General features: G+C 44.5%; 4 protein-coding genes across 5 annotated transcripts in view; 3 read left to right on the forward strand and 1 right to left on the reverse strand.

The window, feature by feature from the left end:
• The window catches only part of LOC123191737 (uncharacterized), an 8,434-nt gene extending 3,966 nt beyond the window's left edge, over positions 1 to 4,468 (reverse strand). The window contains exon 1 of the mRNA XM_044604364.1: positions 4,382 to 4,468. Within this exon, the coding sequence (XP_044460299.1) occupies positions 4,382 to 4,468 (87 nt within the window). The remainder of the gene's footprint in view (positions 1 to 4,381) is intronic.
• Positions 4,321 to 8,352, forward strand: LOC123189293 (putative pentatricopeptide repeat-containing protein At5g08490). The gene is made up of 3 exons (XM_044601682.1): positions 4,321 to 7,302; positions 7,538 to 7,665; positions 8,158 to 8,352. Exon 1 carries the CDS (start codon positions 4,467 to 4,469, stop codon positions 7,086 to 7,088), a length of 2,622 nt encoding a protein of 873 aa, XP_044457617.1. The 5' UTR covers positions 4,321 to 4,466; the 3' UTR covers positions 7,089 to 7,302; positions 7,538 to 7,665; positions 8,158 to 8,352.
• A 504-nt stretch (positions 8,353 to 8,856) lies between these two features.
• Positions 8,857 to 12,287, forward strand: LOC123189294 (uncharacterized; the record flags this gene model as incomplete). Its single annotated transcript, XM_044601683.1, is given in 4 exon segments — positions 8,857 to 9,313; positions 10,143 to 10,929; positions 11,197 to 11,582; positions 11,738 to 12,287. Coding segments are annotated over 3 exon segments (1,167 nt in total). The 3' UTR covers positions 11,872 to 12,287.
• Positions 12,288 to 14,323: 2,036 nt separating this feature from the next.
• Positions 14,324 to 18,117, forward strand: part of LOC123189295 (uncharacterized) — a 6,269-nt gene continuing 2,475 nt past the window's right edge. Inside the window, exons 1-9 of one of the 2 annotated variants that reach the window (XM_044601684.1) lie at positions 14,324 to 14,584; positions 15,190 to 15,342; positions 15,427 to 15,597; positions 15,807 to 15,889; positions 15,990 to 16,188; positions 16,728 to 16,849; positions 17,458 to 17,524; positions 17,599 to 17,649; positions 17,821 to 17,873. In XM_044601684.1, coding sequence (XP_044457619.1) covers positions 14,504 to 14,584; positions 15,190 to 15,342; positions 15,427 to 15,597; positions 15,807 to 15,889; positions 15,990 to 16,188; positions 16,728 to 16,849; positions 17,458 to 17,524; positions 17,599 to 17,649; positions 17,821 to 17,873 — 980 coding nt within the window. In that variant the 5' untranslated portion in view covers positions 14,324 to 14,503. Of the gene's footprint in view, positions 14,585 to 15,189; positions 15,343 to 15,426; positions 15,598 to 15,806; positions 15,890 to 15,989; positions 16,189 to 16,727; positions 16,850 to 17,457; positions 17,525 to 17,598; positions 17,650 to 17,820; positions 17,874 to 18,117 lie in introns of those variants that run through there. The other variant, XM_044601685.1, reaches the window with a different exon arrangement.

Consider the following 18,117-nt stretch of genomic DNA (forward strand, 5'->3'; position numbering starts at 1 on the left):
GCCTCTGGGCGTCACAGTACACAGTGCAACGCCTAGCACAGAGGCGCTGCAATGTGTGGTGTGACGCCTCCAAGCTAGGCGCTGCACAGGTCTGTAGCTTTCCGAGGGCAACAGAATGTTTGTCATGATACAGACCTGTGAAAACAAATCAATACATGCAAAGTTCTAATGCATGCAAGATTCAAATCTAATCTAATCAAACAAGGATTCCCCAAATCTCCAAAATATCATATTTTCTATGGATAGAAAGAAGGGGATCGGAAGAGAGTACCTTCTAGGATGGATTGGTGAAGAAATGCACGGACCAAATCGTCGGATCTGAAGGATTTGGGAGAGGGGATTGAGAGGGGGAGAGGAGGAACCCGCCGCGCCGCTGCTTCTGTTACTTCAAAACCGACCAATGGGTGGGGTGCGGGAGGGGGAGCGGGCGCCTGGCGTCTAAGTCACAGTGCAGCGCCTATGGTCTGGGCGCTGCACTTTACAAGTGTGGCGCCTAGCTCGGAGGCGTTGCACTGCTGGTTGCGGGCCCAGGGGCTGCCACGGTGGACTGGTGTGCAACGCCCCCGGGCTAGGCGCTGCACCGTAGAGTGTGGCGCCGTCGTGGCGGGCGCTACACAAAAAGGTTAGAGCTGTGAAATAGTTTCACGGCCAGTTCATTCCGTGAATTGATTTCGTCCATAGGTCAAAATTATCAAAATTGCCGGGAGCTGGTGGTTGGCTGGATCGAGGAGGATCCCGAGGAAGGAGAGGGAGTGGTTGGCCTGCGACGGCGTGATGATGGAATGAATGGGACAAGCTAGGGGCCAGGGTTTCATCTGCTTTAAATATAGTAGGTAGGAATTGGGTAGGGGCTATCTCGTCCCTCCAATCGCAATCGGACGGTCGAGAAAAAGAATAGATTGGGAGTCCAAATAAGAAAACGGAGATGTTTTATAGATGTTTGGGGATGATCCGGACCCATCGGTAACGACAAACCGGGTTGGGTTCGGGACAGCTTTCGCACGCGCGTGAGGGGTTTGAGTATTGTGTAGAGAGGGTCAAACGGTCGGACAACAAAACAATGGTCAGTCTGAGAAAGGTCAACAAAGACGAGGAAGAAGCGGCAACTACCAACAGATGCAAGTTTTAAAAACAATGACGGCAACAGAGTGCTGATGCAATGCAAATGATGTGATGATGAATGCAACAAACAAATAAATCACAGAGCTGACAAGCAAAACATGGAAGGCATCCAGAGCGCCGGTCTCAGGGCGTCACAAGTGGCTACAATCCCGCTGCCTGGTGGGCGTTCATTGTAGCCACACCCCATCTCTTCTGATTAATTGAGCACATATTTTGAGGGGGGAGGGGGCCGCCTGCTAGGAGGCGGCCCGACCCCATTACCGCCTGCTGGGGATTTGTCGTCTTCTGGGGCTCGCCGACAGGTAGGGCTCGCTGCCTGCGGGCCGTACCGACCGGCTGTCGTGGGAGCATAGCTCCCTACGTAGTAGGTGATGTCACGGGCAGCGTGGCTACAGTACCCCGCCGGGTGAGGGGCGTCCGCTTGGTACGGTCGTACTGTAGCTGTGCTCAACCGTAGATTCGGGGGTGGCAGGTCGCACTGTAGCCACGCTCCGTCCTGTCATAGTTATGTGGGTGCAAACTTTGAGGGTATGAGGGGCCGCCTGCTAGGAGCCGGCCTCCTCGTAGCCGCCTTCTGGTGTCTTGCTGCCTTCTAGTAGCCGACCCACTAGACCAGCCGGCCCGAGGAGCCGGCCATTCGTCCAGGAGGTGTGAGGGGCGCAGCTAGCCCCGATGTCTTGAAATATCATAGGGAGCCGATGAGGCTACCCGTGGTCATTTACTCCGACGCCACCTGTGTGCAAAGCACGTCGATAGAACCAGTCTCATAAACGCGGTCATGTAATGTCGGTCCGGGCCGCTTCATCCAACAATACCGCCGAATCAAAGTAAGACGTTAGTGGTAAGCAGTATGACTATTATCGCCCACAACTCATTGTGTTCTACTCGTGCATATATCATCTACACATAGACCTGGCTCGGATGCCACTGTTGGGAAACGTAGCATGCAATTTCAAAAATTTACCTATGCTCACGCAAGATCTATCTAGGAGATGCATAACAACGAGAGGGGGAGAGTGTGTCCACATACCCTCGTAGACCAAAAGTGGAAGCGTTAGGTTAACGTGGTTGATGTAGTCGAACGTCTTCGCGATCCAACCGATCAAGTATCGAACGTATGGCACCTCCAAATGCTGCACACGTTCAGCTCGATGACGTCCCTCAAAATCTTGATCCAGCAAAGTGTCGAGGGAGAGTTCCGTCAGCACGACGGCGTGGTGACGGTGATGGTGACGTGATCCGCGTAGGGCTTCGCCTAAGCACTACGTGAATATGACCGGAGGAGTAAACCGTGAAGAGATACGCCGCACATGGCTTGGAAAAATTGGTGTGTCTCCAAAGGGTGCCCTGCCCACGTATATAAAGGAGGGAGAGGGAGGAGGCCGACCCTAGGGGGCGCGCCATAAGGGGGGAGACCTACTAGGACTCCTAGTCCTAGTAGGATTCGCCCCCCCTTCTTTTCCTTCTCATGAAGGGGGAAAGGGGGAAAGGAGAGGGAGTAGGGGAAGGAAAGGGGGGTGGTGCTCCCTTCCCTAATCCAATTCGGCCTCCTCCCTTGTGGGGGGTGCACCAGCCCTTGTGGGCTGGTTAGCCTCCCTCCTATGGCCCATATGGCCCATATCTTCCCCCTGGGGGTTCCGGTAACCCCTCAGGTACTCCGGTATGTACCCGATACACTCCGGAACCCTTCCGGTGTCCGAATACTACCTTCCAATATATTAATATTTACCTCTTGACTATTTCGAGACTCCTCGTCATGTCCATGATCTCATCCGGGACTCCGAACAAACTTCGGTCTCCAAAACACATAACTCATAATACAAATCGTCATCGAACGTTAAGCGTGCGGACCCTACGGGATTGAGAACTATGTAGACATGACCGAGACACATCTCCGGTCAAAAGCCAATAGCGGAAACTGGATGCTCATATTGGTTCCTACATATTCTACGAAGATCTTTATCGGTCAAATCGCAATAACAACATACGTTATTCCCTTTGTCATCGGTATGTTACTTGCCTGAGATTTGATCGTCGGTATCATCATACCTAGTACAATCTCGTTACGGACAAGTCTCTTTACTCGTTCGTAATGCATCATCCCGCAACTAACTCATTAGTCACATTGCTTGCAAGGCTTATAGTGATGTGCATTACTGAGAGGGTCTAGAGACACCTCTCCGATACTTGGAGTGACAAATTCTAATGTCGATCTATGCCAACCCAACAAACACCTTCGGAGACACCTGTAGAGCATCTTTATAATCATCCAGTTACGTTGTGACGTTTGATAGCACACAAGGTGTTCCTCCGGTATTCGGGAATTGCATAATCTTATAGTCAGAGGAATATGTATAAGTCATGAAGAAAGCAATAACAATAAAACTTAATGACCATTATGCTAAGCTAACGGATGGGTCTTGTCCATCACATCATTCTCTAATGATGAGATCTCGTTCATCAAATGACAACACATGTCTATGATTAGAAAACTTAACCATCTTTGATTAGCGAGTTAGTCAAGTAGAGGCATACTAGGGACACTATGTTTTGTCTATGTATTGACACATGTATTAAGTTTCCGGTTAATACAATTCTAACATGAATAATAAACATTTATCATGATATAAGGAAATATAAATAATAACTTTATTATTGCCTCTAGGGCATATTTCCTTCAAAACTATATACTCCATATAACATATATGGTTGAACCATGTATTTTTTCTATTCAAAACATTTTAATGTTGAATTGTTGTGTGCTATTTGAATAGTTAAATGATCACGTGCACGTGTTTGCGTAAAAACGGGGGTTTGCAAATGGAGAGAAAGTAAGTTTACGTGTAATTTTTGTAGCTTGCCCGGGATTATTTTGACCACCATGGATGCGGTAATTACTGTAATGTTAAAAATTCGACGTCAAATTTTAACCATGGCAAATCGAATGTTTTTATGCCAAATTTAATTGTAGTAAGAATGAAAATTTTCTTTAGTAAGCATACCAAATCCTGACTAAAAAATTGAACATGGCAAGGATTTACCATAATTGCTAGGAAATTGCCATCCTCATGATAATTAAATTTGACATGAAAACCGGTCTATTTGCCATACTAAAAAGTGAGTTCGATTTGTTTGGGTCAAAATAGCCCGTTATGATGATGATCGGAGATGCTCCGTAACGCGAGGCCCGTCCCCTCTCGGCCCCATCATTTCCTCCCTCTTTGGCAGAGCGCGCGGCTGCGGCCCGCGCCGTGCCCACCTTGTCGCTGCGCCCCAGCAAGCTTTCAAGGCCTCCCATGCCCACGCCGGCACGCCATTCTCCACACTGGACCTTCCACTGAGCCATGCTCCTCCTCACAAGGCTGGCCAAACCCGGGTGCTGCTCTCCGACGACCTCCCCGCGTGTCGCCCATGCTGCTCTCGGCTGGAACCGATTCTTCCACACCGGCGACGCACACAATGTGTTCGGTGCGATGCCTGCACCGGACCACAGGCAGTGCAGTGAACTTCTCAGGTCGCGCACCGCGAGCGGGGATCACTACGGGTCCGTCTGCCTCGTCCGCGGGATGCTCGGGCGGGGCCTCCGGCCCGACAGGCTCGCGCTCGCCGCGGCGATCAAGTCGGCGTCGGCGCTCCCCGATGGCGGCGCCCTGGGGAGGTGCCTCCACGGGTTTGTTGTCAGGCTCGGGAACGCCACGGGCGTGGCGGTGGCGAAGGCGATCATGGACATGTACGGGAGGCGTGGGGCTCTCACGGACGCCCGCCTAGTGTTTGATGAAATGGGCTGCCTTGACGCGGTATGTTGGAACATCCTGATCACTGGGGCCTCCCGGGCTGGGTATTTTGACGACGTATTTGCCTTGTTCCGGTCGATGCTTGCGTGTGGTGTAGATGAGAGCATGCCGACTGCGGTGACGGTGGCTGTCGTCATTCCGGTATGTGCAAAGTTGAGAGATTTAACGGCTGGGAGGAGTGTCCATGGCTATGTCGTCAAGACTGGGTTGGAATCTGATACTTTGTGTGGGAATGCATTGGTATCCATGTATGCAAAATGTGGTGCAGGTGGAATCACGGATGATGTGCATAGAGCCTTTTCTTCAATTCATTGCAAGGATGTTGTTTCATGGAATTCGATCATCGCAGGATACTCCGAGAATGGGTTGTTCGAAGAAGCACTCGTACTATTTGGTCAGATGATCTCAGAGGAATGTCTTCCGAATTATTCAACGGTAGCTAATATTCTTCCTGTATGCTCGTTCATGGAGTATGGGAGTAACTATGGCAAAGAAGTTCATGGTTTCGTGTTCCGGTTTGGCTTATATATGGACATATCTGTTTGTAATGCGCTGATAACTCATTATTCCAAGGTGTGTGAAATGAGGGTTGTGGAATCAATATTCAGAAGTATGAATTCAAGAGATATTGTTACATGGAACACAATAATTGCTGGATATGTGATGAACGGGTGCAACTCTAGGGTGTTAGGCCTGTTCCGTAGGCTTCTGTCTACAGGAATGACCCCTGATTCTGTTTCTTTCATTAGTCTGCTCACTGCTTGTGCTCAAGTAGGTGATGTCAAAGGAGGGATGGCAGTTCATGGTTATATTTATCGGCATCCAGTACTTTGTCAGGAAACACCCTTAATGAATGCTCTTATTAGTTTCTATAACCAGTGTGACAGATTTGATGATGCTCTTCATTCTTTCGCTGATATTTTGGACAAGGATTCAGTATCATGGAATGCAATTCTATCGGGCTGTGCTAACAGAAAAGAACATATTGAGGAGTTCGCCAAACTCTTCTGTGAAATGTGCCGCAAGGTAACTCGTTGTGACTCAGTCACAATCTTGAATTTTATCCGCATGAGTACCTTCTGTGGTGCTAAGAGGGTCCGGGAAGCTCATGGATATACCTTGCGAGTTGGTTATATTGGGGAAATATCAGTTGCAAATGCTATTCTCGATGCATATGCAAAGTGTGGTCAGCCGCAGGATGCAGATACACTTTTCAGAAACCTAGCCGGCCGGAACATTGTAACAGGCAATACTATGATTTCTTGCTACCTGAAAAATAACAGTGTAGAGCAAGCTGAGAGAATCTTCAACCAAATGCCTGAGAAAGATAGGACAACATGGAATCTCATGATCCAGTTGTATGCACGCAATAATATGTCTGATCAAGCTTTCTGCCTGTTTCATCAGTTGCAGTGTCCCGATACTGTTGGCATTACAAATATTCTCCTGGCTTGCATCCATTTGAGTTCGGTACAACTTGTGAAACAATGCCATGGCTACATGCTCAGAGCATCCCTAGAAGACATCCATCTTGAAGGAGCTCTTCTTGATGCATATTCAAAGTGCGGGAATATAACCAATGCATACAACCTATTTCGACTCGGCCCTAACAAAGACCTTGTCATATTCACTGCCATGATAGGAGGCTATGCAATGCATGGAATGGCAGAAGAGGCAGTGGAGCTGTTTTATGAAATGCTTACACTTGACATTAAGCCAGACCATGTAGCTCTAACTGCTCTGCTGTCAGCCTGCAGTCATGCTGGGCTTGTTGATGCAGGAATCAAGGTTTTCAAGTGCGCCAGAGATATTTACAGAGTTGAACCGACAGCAGAGCACTACACATGCATGGTTGACCTTCTTGCCCGCAGCGGGCGTCTCCAAGACGCATACAGTTTTGCGTTGGATATGCCCCCTCACATGGCCAATGCAAATGTATGGAGCTCTCTGCTAGGAGCATGCAAGGTCCATGGAGAGGTCGGAATCGGCCAACTCGCAGCTGATCACTTGTTCTCCATGGAGGCCGGGGACATAGGGAACTATGTCATTGTGTCAAACATCTATGCAGCTGATGAGAAATGGGACGGTGTGGAGCATGTCAGGAAATTGATGAAGTCCAAGGATATGAAGAAACCTGCAGGATGCAGCCAGGCACTTGTTTATAGCCAGTGATGTTAAGCACCAAAATAGTTCTTTTATCTACGACATGGTTGGAAGTTTGTATCAGCAAATCAAAGATACACAAGCTGGCAAAGAACATTCAGTTACAAGTTTCAACGTTAGTGCAATTGATCTGGTCACAGGGTTACAGAAACTTGAATTGGAGTTTTTCTTCTCAAACTTGTCTTTGCTAGCTCTTCCCATCCATGGTATTTATCTTTCTGAGGTATGCAAATACGAAATTACCTAAGCCCATTACATTTTGGTCATTTGCGCTATAATAGCACTTTTGTAAAGGCAACAGCATGCTACCAGACATGTCCGAGAAAGAGTTACTTGACTGAATTTTGTGCATTCACGTTTGTCTCCTGACATCCGGCGTGGTTGAACTGTGGATGAACTTGATAACTTTGTATCCATTTCTTCTTATGCTTATGCTAACAAATTCATCCTATTGACAGAGTTGAGACAAATAAGTAACATGGCTCCGCGCCACAGCATGCATCTTGGAGTTGAAGCAAGCAGCAAAATATATCATGTGCCATCTACATTGGAACTCTCTTCGGCTTTCTACCAAGTACCAACCAAGGTTCAGCCACATCTCATTTTGTTCATGCCTTACATCACAACAATGTTGTTTGTTTCTGACATCTCATTATCTTGTTAATATTTTATTATGACACTGAATTATAAAATAAGGGTGCCTGCTGATTAATTTTATCTTCAGAGGGAAACTTATTGTGTGTTTTGATCTGCATGCTGACTTGCAAGATCGCATTCTTATTCGTTCATATGGGCTGCTGTAATCATATCCTTAATATCTGTACCTAAATCCTGCATGTATGCCTTAAGATTTACCTTTCCGACGATCCTCCTCTGCTAAACTAGTAAAACTATCATGGCGATCATAGAGGGCAATGGAATTGTTTTCTTCATAAAGTTGTATCAGCATGGACTTTCTGGCTGTCTGGCACGACTCTTGCCTTTAGAACAAGAGTCCGAGACTGATTGATCAAGGAAATGAGCCCAATGCGACTCCTGAAAGAAGTTGGAACTAATAAACTTAACTCCTTGATGACAGGTTCACTACTCTTGAAGTCTTGGTGACAGTTGCCGATCCACTGGCATTAGGAATTTCAGCAATGTTATCTTTTGGGGGAAATCTGATTGGAGGTCTGTTAACAGCGCCAGCGAGGCCGATGAAACACCACAAGTAGCAGGAGTGAGGGTGAGAGCTCTCGTTCGGCTCGCTTGGTGTTGATCGAAGATATCTTGGGTCAGTAGCTCGCCTTCCTGCTTGTGCTGATATTTTCGTGCATAAAATTGGTGAAAGATTCACGCTTGCCCCCCTGACTTGCTTGCATCATCAATTGCGTACAGTTCTTCCTTTTCAGAGTTTACACCAAAAAAATTTCTCATCTTTGGGTAGCTGTACAGTTCTTCCTTTTCAGTTGCGTTCTTAGGACCTCATAAATTTCGTTATGCCTTTCTTTTTTCTTTTCTTTTTCGTTTTTTTTTAAATTTTATTGAGCCAGTCCGTAAGACCCGCACCGCGCACCTTCTCGGTGCTTTCTTCTAATTCAGGAAAACAAGATTGATGAAGATTTTGCATATGTACTGCACCAGGTCGAGATCCTCTGTAGTAGTGCAGTTGACGTGTGGGGTCAGGTCCACTGCACCCATTCTCTTTGACAATGCAAAGCTCTTTCTGCTGATCTGCAGATACATCATCATCAGGTGGCTAATGGAAGAAAAAAAATATAACCGCATACGCACGCTTCATTCCCAGCCCGCCACGGCCCAGAAGACCCAGGCCCAACCGCGTTTGAGGAGTCAACTATACTTGCCGGGAACGGAAACGCGCACCGAGTCCAGCCCGAACTTTCCTTGCCATGGCACGCGCTTTTTACCTCCACCGTCCGAATCGGAAAGAGGACACCTCACGTCACCTACCCTATATAATAACGACCTTCACCACGAGTTTGTCCCCCTTCGCGACCTCGCGGACAGAAGAAGAAGAGAGAAAAAGAAAGATTCCCCCGAGTTCGCTCTCCGGAATCCTCCGCCCGCCGCCGCCGCAGTTTATGGATTTCGGAAGGAACGCTGCAGCCCGGACTTGTGAAGCCAAGAGCAGCGTCTCCCCCCGTCCCTCCGGTCTGCCCTTCTCACCGGCCCCCTCCACGCCGTGGTTCCGTGAGCTGTGGGTCAACGCCCCCAAATAACACCCTTCTGCAGAGGTACGTACGTGCGCCTACCGGTCTATCTGAATAGTGAGTAGAGACCACGGGGAAAGCTTAAGCCGTGGGCGGCTGGAGCTTGCGTGGTGGATTCCCTGTGCTATCAAATCTGTGCAAATTTCTATTGGATCGCTGTTAAATTTGTAAGGGCTTAGTATTTGGGGGAAGCCAAAGAGGGTTGGACTGTCAGAAAAGTGGATTCGGTAAAAAAGAAGAAGTGCATAGTAGCTTAATATTTGTCTCCGGCGCTACTCGTAGTGAATGTTGTGAAAGAGGATGGCTCTAAATTGATGAAGAACGACTTGGAAGGCATCATAAAGAGTAAATCATTGTTTCATTTATGACTTAATGATTGTTTCCAGCAATTGTTAATCAATAAAGTGGTGGAAACAATCATTAGTAGCAACTGTGACAAAGAAAATAACCTCAAGGCTTATTTTAAACAGGACACTGGTTTGTATTGTGCAGTGTGACAGTTGCCTTAAACAGTTACTACAAGAAAACGTGCATAATCATAGGTCTATTTGGAACTTATAAAATCACAGGGCTTACTGTCGGACGTTCAAGTCAAAGGTCCAATCATTTCTATTGTAACTTTTTTCTGTAACTAATGGAAAGACTCATTGGTACTTATAAGGTTTAATGCGAGAACATATCAGTTTCAACAAAACCTTGTTATGAAAATGAAAAAATGGTGTGGACCATGTTGTTCTTGAACTTAATTATTACTGTTAGTGATATGTTTGTGTTCCAAGATTTGCCACTTTTGAATGTTTTATTATATGGTTGTATTAGATGAAGTGAGTTGACATCTTTGCCCACGTTTTAGGTGGAAATTGGTGGATTTCTCGATTGGTTGAAGGAAGTAAAACAAAGGGGACCCACTACCCAGCGTCCTTTCGGCGAGTGTTGGGGTCTTATCTATTTAAGCTAAAATAAGGCCATTCAAGAAGGCTGTCAACTGTAAACATGTATAGGCCGAAGATCTCCAATTCGGGGTGGGCTGCTTTCGATCGCAGGTTGCGTGGCACAGCTGATGCAGGCGATGATGTTGATGTCAACTCATTTCCTGCTCTCTCGGGTTCTAGAGGCTCCAGTTCTGCCAGCAGCTCAGCTATAGGAAATAATAATATGCCAAAGGCAAAGCCTTTTGCATCAGTGATTCGCCCCCCTGTTGAATTTGCAGTTGTTGGTAATGAAAACGGAAATAGGCATTTGACTGATCACATGGTGAGAACAAATTCTGGTGTAAACTCTGCATCTGGTAACAAAATTAAGCTCCTGAAGGATGCTCATAGTTGGGCCGACAGTAATTTAATTGAGGACATATTGGCTGGCGTGGATAATGATGTTGGCCAGGCATCTGTTTTGCTGAAATCCATGGTCGCTCCTGACTTTATGCCAAGGGGGGATAGAACAACTGGTCAACCTCCTTTTGAGATGAATAAAGCACATGGTTCAGTGTCAGGAAACACTATAGCAGAGAATAAACATTCAAATGAATCACAACTGTTGCCACCGCAAATGAATTTAATCTCTATACCCCAGGAGCCTGAATTAGAAGAGTTTGATGATGATTACTTAAACCACCGGAAAGATGCATTGAAGATGATGAGGTATATTGCAAACCCTTATTTATGTTATGGGTTTCACTAGCTTATGCATATCAGAGTAGGCTGCATTCATGCAAACCCAGACAAATGTAGGTCGAATAAATGCAAACTTTCGTAGCAACATACTTCTGTAACTCATGTCTTGCATCAGCATGATGGTCAGAATCTGAGAGACAAGATTAGCTAACTTTGACCCCTTGAATGTGCCGCACTCCTGACGTTGAGTCTTTTCGTGTGAAACTGACCCATTGTGTTTCCTTTTGGTCATAGGGCTGCCACAAAGCATTCTCAGGCTGCCAGCAATGCATTCTTCAGAGGTGACCATGCTGCTGCCAAGGAACTCTCCCTCAGAGCTCAAGAAGAGTGGTTGGCTGCTGAAAAGTTAAATAATAAGGCAGCAGAAGAAATATTTCATCTCAGGAACAGCAACAATAACATTTGGAAGATAGACATGCATGGTCTACATGCATCAGAGGCTGTAACTGCATTGGAGAGGCATCTTCACATGTTAGAGTTCCAGCCACCAGGGAATAATCCAACTTCAACTGATGAATTAGATAAGTCTGAACCCACAATTGCTGTCCCAAATGAGGTGGCAGCAGAGAAAGTGGTGGTGTTTCTTCGCCCTAGACAGTCTGTCTTAGAGGTGATCACAGGTAATATATTGCCCTCTATTAACTTATTTGTTAATTACTCGAAACTTCTTGTTACCGCAATCACTGCCACATGAGGGCATCACTACTCTTTTGTAGCCGTACCTTGTGTAAGCAACACCAGATTAAGCGAGATCTTATTGTTTTGCATCTTACAGGGATTGGCAGGCACAGCAAAGGACAGGCTTCACTGCCTGCTGCAGTCAGGGGCTTCCTTATTGAAAATGGGTACCGATTTGAGGAGCTGAGGCCTGGTGTTTTCTCTGTCCGCCCTAAATTTCGCCGCGGGTAAACCTGTGCAAGACTGAAACCATTCCATCAAGTTCCGTTGTTCGGCAAATAAATTTCTGTGAAATGTGCTGTCAACGAAATAGAACGTAGAAACTTGGGCAACTTGTAGTTCGTGTATCTTGAATGTGGGAACTAGGCGTCGACCAGTTGGCTAGTGATGCGCTACCAGCTGCGCGCCCAGCCTTTCACCATCGTCCGAGCCTTGTGTTCCGCAGGGTGCGTGCCTGATTTTAGTTTTTCTTAATAAATTGTCGTAGGGGCTAGTCCGTATGGGTCTCCTTTTTTGTTGTATCTTGAATGTAACAAGTTTTACAGATACTAATGTTATTGTGTAGCCACCTGACAAGAGATGCATAATTGTATGTAACTATATACAGGATGACAATCAAGGCCACAATGTACTGTTATTTTTGCTTACTGCTGCAACCAAGGCTCCTGATTACTCTATGATTTGAATGCCTCAGAATTTCGCTTGGCAGTTTTTTCTATCTTTTGCCCTATGCAAAACATTGCATTGGATCATGTGCAGTGCAATAAAAAATAAGAGGAGAAGAAAAGAAGTGAAAGAAGAAGAAAGCAAAAAAAAAAACTTAGGTTCTTTTAGGAAATGTCATCATGGCTTAGCTTTATTTCGCACTTCCTCCGTTCCATAATGTAATGCATATAGATTTTTTGAAAACTCAAACCTCACAAACTTTGACCAAGTTTGTGGAGGAAAACAATTACATGTAGAAAGCCAAACATATGTCATTAGATTCGTCATAAGATGTAGTTCTATTTTTATTTTTTTTGGTATTATAGATATAAATAGTTTTCTCTGTAAACTTTATCAAAATTTGCAAAGTTGACTTCTCAAAAAATCTATATGCACTGCATTAGGAATGGGGCAAACTAGGGTACATCATTTAAGTTAAGAAAAAGGACACATCATTCAAAAACCAACCGGTAATAAACCGGGGAGGATTCTTCGTCCACAAACCCTAACCATACTACCTAACTCGTGAGCAACACGGTTTGGAAAAATGTTGCACACTAGGCAGGAGCCCATTCAGATTGGATCCGAGTGGAAATTGGTGTGGACTCCTAGTGGGCCAAGTGTCGAGCCTGCGTCGGAGGTGTATATAAAGGGGAGTGAGGTGCACCTTTTATGTTTGATATTTTTCTCCCTACCACAACCGCCGCCACTCCCAATGCCCCTATGCCTTGCAACCAGACCTAGCAGTCCGCAGCCCGACGCTACTCCTCGTACGGGTGGATACCTTGGAGGCCTAGCAATTGGTTCAGAACCTTCTGAACCAATTCCACTTTAATTTACTTACCTTCTGAACCTTAATTTACTTACCTTTTGAACCAATTTCACTTTAATTTACTTATCAAACTTTTAATCAAAATATAAGGTAATTCATCGTCAGAATTTGATGAACATTTATTTACACAATCGCATTATTATTGACAGGTAAATCACAAGTTAACGTATTAGAATATTTATATCCCGTTGCAACGCACGGGCATTGTTCTAGTCAAACCAACTAAAAAAGCTTGACACACCAACATAAACACATCAGATCCGAATAATCGGATGTGCGAGGACAAAAAACTCTAACTTCATAACACCGCCAAAAAAGAATGACAGTACTTTTATTCTTACAAAATACAAAAATCACTAGATGTTGAAGAGGAACATAAAAATCTTGAAGATGTGAAGTCCCCCTAGCTCGCAGCGCTAAGATGGCAGCCGGAGGCGAGGGGACCAAAGATCGTTGGCGACAGCTGTTGCTGCGCCGTTCATGAAATCCAACGTCGTGCTAATTGATTTTTACTAGGGAGTCTCCTCTCACTTCTATTCTTTCCTCTATCCACCTTCTAGTGTAAGGGTAAATCAGTTCGTGGGCTTTGGTGAGTATATTTTCGCCATGACTTTTCCTTGAATTGCTCGAGGGGATCGAAGGATATAACATATATGTATATTTTCGCCATCTTCTACCTTCCATAATTCACATGTAGCCTTTTCTGAAGGTTTGAATTTCATATCATATGTTGTGCCAAATATAAAATGAGCTGTTTGTCAAGGTTGCATCAAAATTTACCATCTGGAAATATATAGGGTGTAGAACTCTGACATACAAAAATGAGTTTTTTTTGCAATAAAAATGGGTTATTCTCGATAGGACGCCAAACTTGTTTCCCAGTACTAGTAGGGTCCTATTAAAGTACAAAACCGCATAACTCTTTTCTTTAGTCACATTCATTTTTCACTAGGCAAACCAGTGTATTTGCTTTTGGTTTTCCTTGTCACTCTACCAATATCGTGACATCGCCTCCGTAATTTTCTGGCAAAATAAAGTCCTAAATTGACGTCACCTTTAGAGGGACTGTAAAGTAATCTTTACGAAAGGAATTGAGAGGGAAAAAACGAAGAGAAGATAAAACGGGAGGCACAGCGGTTCATTGTTCAGGAATTTGCCACGTGGCTACAGATTTTACGACACGCTCTGTGGCCGCCGTCCGGTCGATGCCATACAGAAACCCTGCGTACTGGGCCCAGGTGTCAGTGAGACACTCCCACTGCTCGCTCCCTCCCCCGAAACTGTGCACGCCTCCGCGGAGCTCCGAGCAGTCGGAGGCAGGCAGCGATGGCCTCGCCGGCGGTGGCGATGCGGCGCCCGTCCCCCACCGTCCTCGCCTCCGCCCCTCGCCGCCGTCCCCGCCGTCACGTGAGTGCCCACTCCCGTCGCTCCCGTGGCGCCCCCCGGCCGAAATTGTTTAGGCCCGTATCTGCGCCTTCTGATTTGGTGTGTCGGCCTAATAATTTCCGCGCTTTGATGGCGGAATTCTGTGCTTCGATTGTGGAATGTCAAATCCTCTTGGAGCGATCCAGCTAGTCCAGCAGAGTTTGACTACCGTTGTCGAGTCAGTAACATTAGGGAATCGGTTGCTCTTGGATTGGCTCCACTTAAAGTGAGTGGACAGGACCATTACGTGTAGGCTTGAGGCTAGTAGGATTTGGTTTGTGTGATAATAAGCGCGGTGAAACTGGCAGTTAGAGAGTTGTTCCTGTCACATTATATATATATATATATACATAAAACCAATACCGATATGATGACTGTTTCCGATTTAAGTATCTACACCCTTATGAACACGGTGTTCTATTAAACATTAGAGAAATGAATCATGTACTCCTATACACTCCGATCCGTCTACAAATGATATCCATTCTGGAATTTGTGTAATTCTTGTCCAGTGTGATGTTTCTTATTTTGTGCCAAATTCTGTTCCCAAGCCTTTGCTTATTCATTTCATCCACAATGATTTGCAGGAGTATTCACCTTCCAACATGGGCTCCCCAAGCTCGGCTTCACGCTTAAAAGTTACTGCACTTTTTGGGTGGATCAAGGGAGATAGATATTCGAGGACTCGTGAATTGATCCCTTCTGCTGAATCGTACACTCTCACAGGGTCAGCCTCAGAGGTGTTTCTGTTTTTCTTGAGTCAACTCTTTTTCCAGGACTTGTGCGCCTGATTCATGGCTTTCTTAACGATTTCTTGATTTTAGGTGGACACAAAGCCACGCGAGGTATCGATTTCTGTTGTCTCTTCTATCATGGACATACCTCCGGCAGAGTGGGATGCATGTGCAGTTGATTCAGTTGAGCCTGAAAAGTTTAATCCTTTTCTTACACATGCATTTCTCTCAAGCTTAGAGGAATCGGGTTCTGCGGTGAAGGTGAGCATATAAAGCACCATTTCTTGATTCCGTACACCCACTATCAGACTTTATACTCATTTCATGGTTCATTTAGTCGTGTTAATATACTCCCAGAAATTTCAATACCTAATATCTCTAACTTTTGTTCTATCCCAATAAGCATGGGCCCTACAATTTATAATTGTTATGAGCCTCCTTGAAACTGTCATGTCCTGTACTCATTTCAGGAAACAGGGTGGTTACCCCTGCATGTTGTTGCACGGGACAAGAACGAAAATATTTTAGGTGTTATTCCGCTTTACCTTAAAAGGTTTAACATCATTAACACAATATCACTACCGTTTCCCTAATTTCTGTACACTTCCCTTCATCTCGTTCATTGGCTGAACAACCACAATGTGCATTTGCAGCCATTCTAGGGGTGAGTTTGTATTCGATCAGTCATGGGCGGAAGCTTACCACAGCTATGGACTTGAATACTATCCAAAGTTGCAGTCTTGTGTCCCTTTTACTCCAGTAACTGGTCAAAGAATATTACTTCGGAATACATCCTACCGGGATCAAGTTTTTGATGCTTTAGTAAAAGCTTTGAAGAATTTGGCTACCAAGGTAGTGAAGTCAGAATTCTAGCAATATATTGTTAACAGTCTCTTGGCTGCCGAATAATTGTAGCAAAAGTTACAAAATGCTATTGTATGGTTGTGCTTTGCTTCATATGGCAATGGCAATATGACATTTTGATATTCAATAGGAATCATTACTCATCAATTTATGAATCAGTTGTCTTTTCATTTACTCTAATTTTGTTGTCATTTCCAATGAATACAACAAGCCACCAGGTTTAGTTCACTGAATTGGAAGGCTCTGTTGTCTTCTTGCAGCTAATGTTTCGAAATCGATGCTTTGTCTTTATTGAATTGTCTAACAGAGATAAGTGAATGAGAGTTTTATAGTCAGAGTCTCTTTAGACCTGCTGAATCTTCATGGTGTTTGCTAATTTCGATTTTGGGGTATACAATGTTATAATAGCATGTAATTTGCCTATACATTTTTTTATTTCATGGATAGCTTCTGTGACTCTTAAATAGGTGGAAACCCTCCGATCCACTGGACGAATTGACAATCTTTTGTTTTCTGCTGCATTTCAGCTGAATGTGTCATCACTGCATATAACTTTTCCATCTGAAGGTGAATTTAGCAAGTTGAAGGATAGTGGATTGTTGCAAAGGATTGGGCTGCAATACCATTGGACAAACCGGAATTACAAATGGTACGTTAACATGAGATTTATAGAACTTCTGGATTGCAGTGGTTTAAAGTGCTCTTCTGACCACATAAGGCTATGACTCAGGGCCCACATTTAGTCATAAGCACGGCCTGGTAGACATATTAACAGGATTACATCACAAACAAGGGGCACCTACAATTTTCATCACAATAATGCAACCTCCAGGATTTTCTTTTCAACAACCTTCCACACTTGTTAACATATCAAGATCCCAGATTGTTGATAACTTGATATACCTTTTCTTTCATTTTATCTGGGAGTTTATTTGGGCAGTGTGGTGTTCAAGCTAGTAATACAATCTTCTCAGACATTTCTTGGCGGTTATGATATTGTTTCCCCCCTGTTTGGATTTTTACATCTGCATGACCATCCCAATGGAATAGTTGATGTCGGCAGATAATTGTAGATAAGAGCTTACATGCAAGAAATGCAAGTCCCTATGTTAAAAGTATAAACATTCTACCTTGGGATTTACGATCATGCCATTGCCCTCATTTGCTACTTTTGGAAATTTTATGAGCTTACATTCTACTGATTATGTGATTATGATATATCAATATTTACTGATATCTCTTTGTTCCACCCTTCAGTTTTGATGATTTTTTGATGGATTTGAAGCAGCCCAAACGGAAGAATATCAGACAAGAACGTAAAAAGGTTTGCCTTTGTTTTGGATTCCCTTTTCAAATTTTGGATATAAATAACATTTATATTTTTATCCTGCTTTTCAGATTCCTGCTCAGAACTTAAAAATGAAGCGCCTCCGAGGAGATGAAATAAAGGTACTTACGGTGCTCAGCTGCTTATTTGTACTCAGTATTAGTTTTCTTGACATCATCAGATACTTCCAGAAATGCCTGCTCATCCGCCTTTCTTTCTGAGGCACTTCAAGTTTATTTCACAAAACAGTTGCAGATTTTACCAACTTATAATGGTTTTCCTTCGCATTGCAGAGCAGCCACTGGGACACCTTCTATAAATTCTACCGTAACACAACTGATAATCAGTTTGGTCCAATAACACTCTTTCCTTGTAATTTACTTTCTGTATTTTCCATGTTAAACAATTCCCAAGTGGTTCTTTCCTGAACAAATCACAAGGTTTCTCCAAATAGTTGTCTATCTTCAACAGATTTTTACCAATGCATGTGTCACTGTGCAATAAGAGCTTGAAACTAATTAAAGCAATAACAGCTGGCAAAATGCTTTTAATTGGTAAATAATAGTGCATATAATTGTACTTTGATTGGA

Source organism: Triticum aestivum, chromosome 2A (genome assembly GCF_018294505.1).
Source record: "Triticum aestivum cultivar Chinese Spring chromosome 2A, IWGSC CS RefSeq v2.1, whole genome shotgun sequence".
Classification (NCBI taxonomy): domain Eukaryota; kingdom Viridiplantae; phylum Streptophyta; class Magnoliopsida; order Poales; family Poaceae; genus Triticum; species Triticum aestivum.